The sequence below is a fragment of the Bidens hawaiensis genome, unplaced genomic scaffold (assembly GCF_021521415.1).
Source record: "Bidens hawaiensis isolate Kalapana, Puna unplaced genomic scaffold, B.hawaiensis_p1.1 tig00037616_1, whole genome shotgun sequence".
Classification (NCBI taxonomy): Eukaryota; Viridiplantae; Streptophyta; class Magnoliopsida; order Asterales; family Asteraceae; genus Bidens; species Bidens hawaiensis.
The window spans coordinates 1-8,503 of record NW_027505493.1 but is presented as its reverse complement, the minus strand read 5'-3'; the positions used below and the strand labels follow the sequence as shown (position 1 = coordinate 8,503).

Here is an 8,503-nt window from a genome sequence, read left to right as displayed (position 1 = left end):
CGAAACTAAAACTCAAGTGTTGGTAAAACCCAAGTGTTGTAGGTACCAGGTTTCGTGGCGGTGAGTCGGCAAAACCATAACATTTTCCATCATGGGCGTTGTGACGGCGAGTCGACGCAAATTCGGTAGATTTCGTTTACAATCTTTACAATAATGGAACTAAAACAAAAAAGGTCGGTTAAACACGGGTGTTGGTAAAAACCGAGCGTTGTCGATACCAGGTGTTGCGAAGGTGAGTTGGTAAAACCCGAACATTTTCGGTCTTGGGCATTACGGCGGTGAACCGACACGAATAACCATTTAATTATAAAGATAAAAAAAATTTACTTAGCCAATCTCACGATGCCAGATGGACCAGTAATACTCTAGCGTCGCCAAACTTTTCTTATATATTATTATATAATAATGTATTGCTTGCCTCCAACATTTAAAACAACAATGTATGCATGATTACTATAGTTGCATTGTTAGTCGTCTATCAAGATCCTTGAATTTCGTCTCAAGAAATGCCTCAATATAAGCAATTGGTTTTCACAAAACTAAACCAATACAACTCTGAATCTCTGATTCATGGTACATTTATCAAATACGGTACACTACATTTATCCTTTCATCATCTCAAACAACATAAATATGTAATCTTTAACATTTAAAACAACAATGTATGCATGATTACTATAGTTGCATTGTTAGTCGTCTATCAAGATCCTTGAATTTCGTCTCAAGAAATGCCTCGATATAAGCAATTGGTTTTCACAAAACTAAACCAATACAACTCTGAATCTCTGATTCATGGTACATTTATCAAATACGGTACACTACATTTATCCTTTCATCATCTCAAACAACATAAATATGTAATCTTTAACATTTAAAACAACAATGTATGCATGATTATTATAGTTGCGTTGTTAGTCGTCTATCAAGATCCTTGAATTTCGTCTCAAGAAATGCCTCGATATAAGCAATTGGTTTTCACAAAACTAAACCAATACAACTCTGAATCTCTGATTCATGGTACATTTATCAAATACGGTACACTACATTTATCCTTTCATCATCTCAAAACAACATAAATATGTAATCTTAACATTTAAAACAACAATGTATGCATGATTACTATAGTTGCGTTGTTAGTCGTCTATCAAGATCCTTGAATTTCGTCTCAAGAAATGCCTCGATATAAGCAATTGGTTTTCACAAAACTAAACCAATACAACTCTGAATCTCTGATTCATGGTACATTTATCAAATACGGTACACTACATTTATCCTTTCATCATCTCAAACAACATAAATATGTAATCTTTAACATTTAAAACAACAATGTATGCATGATTACTATAGTTGCATTGTTAGTCGTCTATCAAGATCCTTGAATTTCGTCTCAAGAAATGCCTCGATATAAGCAATTGGTTTTCACAAAACTAAACCAATACAACTCTGAATCTCTGATTCATGGTACATTTATCAAATACGGTACACTACATTTATCCTTTCATCATCTCAAACAACATAAATATGTAATCTTTAACATTTAAAACAACAATGTATGCATGATTACTATAGTTGCATTGTTAGTCGTCTATCAAGATCCTTGAATTTCGTCTCAAGAAATGCCTCAATATAAGCAATTGTTTTTCACAAAATTAAACCAATACAACTCTGAATCTCTGATTCATGGTACATTTATCAAATACGGTACACTACATTTATCCTTTCATCATCTCAAACAACATAAATATGTAATCTTTATCATTTAAAACAACAATGTATGCATGATTACTATAGTTGCATTGTTAGTCGTCTATCAAGATCCTTGAATTTCGTCTCAAGAAATGCCTCGATATAAGCAATTGGTTTTCACAAAACTAAACCAATACAACTCTGAATCTCTTATTCATGGTACATTTATCAAATACGGTACACGACATTTATCCTTTCATCATCTCAAACAACATAAATATGTAATCTTTAACATTTAAAACATCAATGTATGCATGATTACTATAGTTGCATTGTTAGTCGTCTATCAAGATCCTTGAATTTCGTCTCAAGAAATGCCTCGATATAAGCAATTGGTTTTCACAAAACTAAACCAATACAACTCTGAATCTCTGATTCATGGTACATTTATCAAATACGGTACACTACATTTATCCTTTCATCATCTCAAACAACATAAATATGTAATCTTTAACATTTAAAACAACAATGTATGCATGATTACTATAGTTGCATTGTTAGTCGTCTATCAAGATCCTTGAATTTCGTCTCAAGAAATGCCTCGATATAAGCAATTGGTTTTCACAAAACTAAACCAATACAACTCTGAATCTCTGATTCATGGTACATTTATCAAATACGGTACACTACATTTATCCTTTCATCATCTCAAAACAACATAAATATGTAATCTTAACATTTAAAACAACAATGTATGCATGATTACTATAGTTGCGTTGTTAGTCGTCTATCAAGATCCTTGAATTTCGTCTCAAGAAATGCCTCGATATAAGCAATTGGTTTTCACAAAACTAAACCAATACAACTCTGAATCTCTGATTCATGGTACATTTATCAAATACGGTACACTACATTTATCCTTTCATCATCTCAAACAACATAAATATGTAATCTTTAATGCTTAAAAAACCTTACTCAAGAGAAACAATGCTATAACCATATCAACCAAACCTCAAAATTTTAAAACTTTTACCCAATTCAATAGAGACCTTATCTAGCATAAATGAAGCACAACAGAACAATGTTTGTAAGCGTGAATACTTCCTTCTATGTCAAAAAAATCAATAGGCTTTTTGTGTTCAACAAAAACAAAGTTAACAAATCCTATTGTTCAAATTACCAAAAGACCCTCCAAAAGAAGCTGAACAAGAAAGAAACTTAACAGAGATCCTATTGTAGAAAATGACTAGAACTCAACTGAGAGTTTGATAACCTCCAAGAGAAGTAGACCCATCATCATTGCTTGAAGACTTAAAAGTTGGCATCCATGGAAACATCTTTCCTAATTCCTTGGTTAAGTTTGAAGGACTCATTTGTCTATCATTTATCCCAAATTTTGCTCTTTCTATTGCTTCCATAATATCTTCCCTTGTCACTTGTTCACCACCTAATAAAGCCATAACAATCATTATTATTTCATTCAACCATAAGAACCCGTTACGCACTACACCCCATCAATACCGTCTTACCTAATAACCCATCAGCTCAAGTTACAGGTGACCGGTTACTTTTTCAAAATGGCAAACTTAATAAAATAAATTGATATACATTTGTATTTTTCTTTTTGTAAAATTGCAATTTTATAGCATTAATATGTGAAAAAATAAAATACTATAAAAACTTGGTTAAACGGGCCATGTTCATGTCAACCCGAAAATATTTGTTTCATGTTCGAAAGGAGTGTCCAAAATAACCAAAAACCAAACCGTATCAATAACTGAAAAAGAAAACCGAACCAAAATATGAGTTCGGTTTTCAGTCCGGTTTCTAACCGTATCTGAAGTATGAATTTGGTTTCCGGTTCGGTTATCGATTCCACAAGTCTAGCTTATCCAGATAACTGAACCGATTTCAATCGAATAGGCCAAATAATAACCAGTTTAATCAGATAAACGAACCGAATAAATTGGAATAACTTGGTTTTAAACGGTTGAACTCAGTTGAACTCAGTTCAGTTAGACACATTTTTAATTTGTATTGGTTCGGTTTTCGGTTAGGCCATAAAAGTTCAAAACCAAATAAACTGATATCCACACCGATGAACACCCTAGTTCAGTTAGACACATTTTTAAGATTCATATGTTTACGTCCTATTACAATTCTACCCCTAATAAAACATAAAATTACATAAAAACCTCGTCTAGCAGCTAGTAAAGCGGCTTCATTGACAATGTTCGCCAGGTCAGCACCGACAAATCCTTGAGTAACCGAAGCAACCAAGTTACAAATACTTGCGGTATCTTCTTCAAGCGGGATTCCTCTGAGATGAACGGCTAAGATCTTTCGTCTTCCATTTTCATCTGGTTCACCCACAAACACTTTTCTTGAAAACCGACCAGGCCGACACAGAGCCGGGTCCAGGGCTTCGGGCCGGTTGGTTGCGGCTATAACTATCACGTTTATATCCGACTCGAACCCATCCATTTCGGTCAGTAGCTATGTGCCCAAAACATAACATATAACTATTCAAGTTATTTGAAGATTATTTAATAAAACTAGGAGTGACAAATAAATATAATTGATTAGTCATGAAATGAGTTAAATTTTATTGCTAACGGGTCTAACAGGTCAAAAGTAAAAACTAAAAAAGTTGGCCAAAATGTATTTTTAACGCATAAAATTTACTATATCATTTAATCCGAAAATTAGTTTACTGAAATAATATACTCGGTAAATGGGCCGGTTTTAGGCTATAACCAAACCAAATACCTAACACTGGGTTTTTGGATTTTTGAAAACCGTTTGTTTCGGGTTTTATCGGTTATACCACTTGGGCTTGAAAATTTTGGGCTGAGAAAAATACCCAAAAAATTTGGGTCAGCAACTTTGGGCCTAAATCATCATCATCATCATCATCATTGTACTCAGTAAATCCACCAATAGCAAAGCTATGGTAGGGGCCTGAGAAGGGTAAGATGTAGACAACCTTACCTCTACCCCGTAGGAATAGAGAAGCTGCTTCCGGTGAGACCCACTTAATTAATTCTTAATTGATTATTAATTACTTATAACTCACTTAAAATCGGGTTTTCAGTTCAGTTCGCATTTTTCTGTTATTGGTTGATAGCGAACCGAAACCAAACAGAAAAACCAGTTTTCGAAGAAACAGAAAACAAAACCGTCGGTTTTTGTCGGGTTTGGTAATCTCAATTCTGCTACATCGGCTATTCCGGTTACAGTCACACATGCTCCCATGCATTATACAAAATTTAAAACATAAAATTTACCTACCTGATTTAGTGTTTGATCTCTTTCATCATTAAAACTTCTACCACGTTTACCCCCGACAGCGTCAAGTTCATCAATAAAAATAATTGATGGCGCGTTCTTTCTCGCAACGTTAAAAAGATCTCGAATACGTGCGGCTCCTCTTCCAACAAACATTTCGACAAATTCGCTAGCAGAAACCGTGAAAAATGGGACCCCGGCTTCTCCGGCCACTGCACGGGCCAGTAATGTTTTCCCGGTCCCTGGTGGGCCCACGAGTAACACGCCTCTAGGTAACTTTGCGCCTAGCTTATTGTAGTTGATAGAGCCTTTGAGGCATAACACAATCTATAAACATGTTTTATGTTAGTTATGATTAAGTATATTGATGTTTAACCGTGTTTTGAAATAGTTTTATAGTCAACAAATTTGTTATCTTTGGTAATTATAGTACAAACATAGTAGAATACTATGTTTATTGTCTTTACTTATGTGAAAGTATCATTACTTTATTTTAGATTTATGATAGTAAATAGACTACTTTTTATACTAGGAAAATCATGAATGTAGTTAAGTTGACCACCAAAGTTAGCAAAAAGAGCATTGACTATATTGTAACTACAAACATTAACTTTTTGAACCAATAGTGCAGTTACATTTGGAATTTTTGGGCACAATGGGTGAAATTTACGCATGTGAGGTGGACGAACCAGATCATGACACCTGTTCTCGTTGGGCAAAAATTACAGTTGATGGCGACTCATTAGGCAAAAATTATGAAAGATGGTGACTCACTGGACGAGAACTCGTCCAGTGAGTCACCATTGGGCGTAATTGCTGCCCGGTAAGCAATGTTTTCATAACCGGATCGGATAGCGAACCGGCCACACTACTCGTGCACCGGTCGGACCGGTTATACCGGATTTAATAACCGGATGATTTTATATCGTATATTGCATTATGTTGGGTAACTATGTATACTGTATCTTTTAATTTTCAAAATTATTACGTACATAAATATAATATATATATATATAGATATATATAGGGTGGGGTTATAATAAGAAGTGAAGTGTGTCTAAGAAGTGTAAGAAGTAATCTGGTGCGTTAGATATTTTGATCTGATGGTGGATATGGAAAGTGTGTTTATTGTGCTGTGTGTTTTATTTTAGTTGCAGTGTGTTTTATTAGATCTAATGGTGAAAACACACTTTCTACACTTCTTAGGTACACAACTGGAGTACTGGACTGCTGCTAGTCCTAAATCCCGGTCGGACCGGCCGGTCCGGTCCGTGTTTAAAAACATTGCTGGTAAGTCACTATCAGGGGATATGTGTCGATATGTGGTTCATCCACCTCGTAGGCGAATATCATAGTTATTAAAAGCGTTCGCTTTTTGCGCTTAAGCGCATTTAAAGCGCCAAGCGCATTAATTGCGATTGGCACGCAACAGATAATTTAGGCGCAGTCATCTTTTCCCAAACCTCCCCATGCGTATTAAATTCCCTTTAATAATCTGTCCATATTCTCTAGGAGTCCCTAACACTCCACTATTTAAGGAGTTCCATAATCAATATTATAGCACACAAAATCATCAAGAAACTAAGAATTTACATGTTAGTTTTGTTCTTAATTTCCTATTTTCAGATTTCTTTCTTTACTCTGCATTTTTTGTTCTTTGTTTCTTATAATCTTATCAAACTTTAATATTTGTTTCAGCAAATGGCTTCTTGGTACGACTTCATGTTTTGGATTTTGGTTGTTATATAAGCTATTTGAAGAATGAATGTATGTGTTCTTCATAAGATGTTCTATTTAAGTTAAAATTTGTGTTTTTTTAACGTGCGCTTTTTTTCAAAAAAATCGGGTGCTTTTTTTGCGCTTATCGCCTGGGCGCTAGACCCAGCCTCAACGCTTTCGAGCGCTTATCGCATTTGATAACTATGGCAAATATTTCACCTACTGTGCCCAAATATGCAATGAGTAATTGTTTTATTCATTAACAAGGCAAAATGACCATCGACTTGACACATGTTCTCACTAGACGAAAATTACGGTTGATGGTGAGTCAACGTCAGTGAGTCACCATTGAGTGTATTTTTGACCAGTGAGTCAACGTCAGGCGTAATTTTCGCTCGATGAGGACCATTATATGTTCTGTCCACCGCACAGGTGGAAATTTCTCCTACTGTGCCCAAAGATTTCCATGTTTAAATTTTTTATTGCTTTAAAAGGTCAACGATGATTGTAGAAATTAATTTACTAGACTATTTTTGTGATTTCCCCCTTTTACACTTCTAAATAACAACATGAACAAAGAAATATAACATACCTCCATAAGCTCCACTTTAGCACCATCAACACCCTCTACATCATCAAAATTAACCACTTGGTTACTCGGCCTCCGCTTCTTCGCAGGGCTATTAGCAGCCGACAATTGGCGGTAAAGAAGCCACATCAGCGGCGTTAACGGAATCCAAAGCGACAATATAGTAATCAAAGTATTCCTCATAGACATCAACACTGTCTGAGGTGATGAACTATATGTAATCCCTTTTTCTCTCATCAAACCAAGTAAATAGCTCTCATCATGATCAATCTTTCTCGTAGAGTATTGCCATTCAGCAGTTAAAGTCTTTGACTTTGACTTCGGCTTTGTCAATTTCCCAACAATATCACTCTCAACCGAGTTCCCGTCATTATTAATCCCCAAATTATCATTTAAACTTTGGGTGTTTTCTTTACCGAAAGATTCCGTGTTATAATATATCCTTCGCGACCCCTCTATAAACAAAACTTTCATTACCGACCCGCTATGAAGATTTGTGATCAAATCCGAGTACGGAACAATTTTAGGATTTGGCATTGATGTCAGCTTCAAGAACAAATAACACAACCCTAAAACAACCGAAACTGAGGTGTATACCGTAACTTTCCTCATATTCTTTTGCAGATAAGTTCTAAACTCGTTTAACATTGACTTCACGGATACCCTTTTCACTCGTGAAGACAATAACCGCAACCGCGGCTGCAATCGGAGCTTAAATTCCCTTCTCACGAAACTCGCCTCACTGTTCTTCAATTGGTTTTCGATTTTAACCAATTTAACACTTACCAATCTGTATTGGGGAACTAAAGGAAAAGAATGTGGAGCTCGGGTAGCGCTAGATAACGAACACGGCTGAGCTCGACATTTCATCGAACACCTGGTGTGCTTAACATGAAATCTCGAGAGTTTGTAACCATTAACGGATCCATTGTTCAGAAGAACAGGACAGGCGGATAATTTAACAGACACGGGGTTCAACTTTGCCATGAATTTACGAAAATGAAGATGGAATCAGTATGATTTTGCAAGTAACTTACCAGGTTACCTGTAACATGGGAAAGTGGATAGATGCAGCTGGTTATTTGTGTTTATCTTTTGTTTTGAAGTATCCTCTTCCTGTTAATGGCGTCTGAGAGAGAACAAGCTTTATCTCTGCCGTTGATTTTTGAGGAAAGATCATAGTTTCCACGGTTCTTTTATACCGTTTGTTCTAATATATAT

The 8,503-nt window shown here is 35.5% G+C and overlaps 1 protein-coding gene across 1 annotated transcript; it reads right to left on the bottom strand.

The window, feature by feature from the left end:
* Positions 1-2,752: 2,752 nt before the first annotated feature.
* On the bottom strand, positions 2,753-8,368 carry LOC143613509 (putative inactive ATP-dependent zinc metalloprotease FTSHI 3, chloroplastic). The gene is made up of 4 exons (XM_077087196.1): positions 7,286-8,368; positions 4,978-5,301; positions 3,882-4,182; positions 2,753-3,133 (listed from the first exon to the last, which is right to left on the bottom strand). Exons 1-4 carry the CDS (start codon positions 8,267-8,269, stop codon positions 2,940-2,942), a joined length of 1,803 nt encoding a protein of 600 aa, XP_076943311.1. The 5' UTR covers positions 8,270-8,368; the 3' UTR covers positions 2,753-2,939.
* Positions 8,369-8,503: the final 135 nt, after the last annotated feature.

What these genes read in the sequence shown, in the direction of transcription:
- LOC143613509 (XM_077087196.1), bottom strand. Translation starts at nt 8,269, where the DNA reads ATGGCAAAGTTGAACCCCGTGTCTGTTAAATTATCCGCCTGTCCTGTT. An exon ending in CTAAAGTGGAGCTTATGGAG is followed by an intron (nt 5,302 to 7,285) that starts GTATGTTATATT and finishes ACATGTTTATAG; the next exon opens with ATTGTGTTATGCCTCAAAGG. An exon ending in TTTACTAGCTGCTAGACGAG is followed by an intron (nt 3,134 to 3,881) that starts GTTTTTATGTAA and finishes TGGCTTTATTAG; the next exon opens with GTGGTGAACAAGTGACAAGG.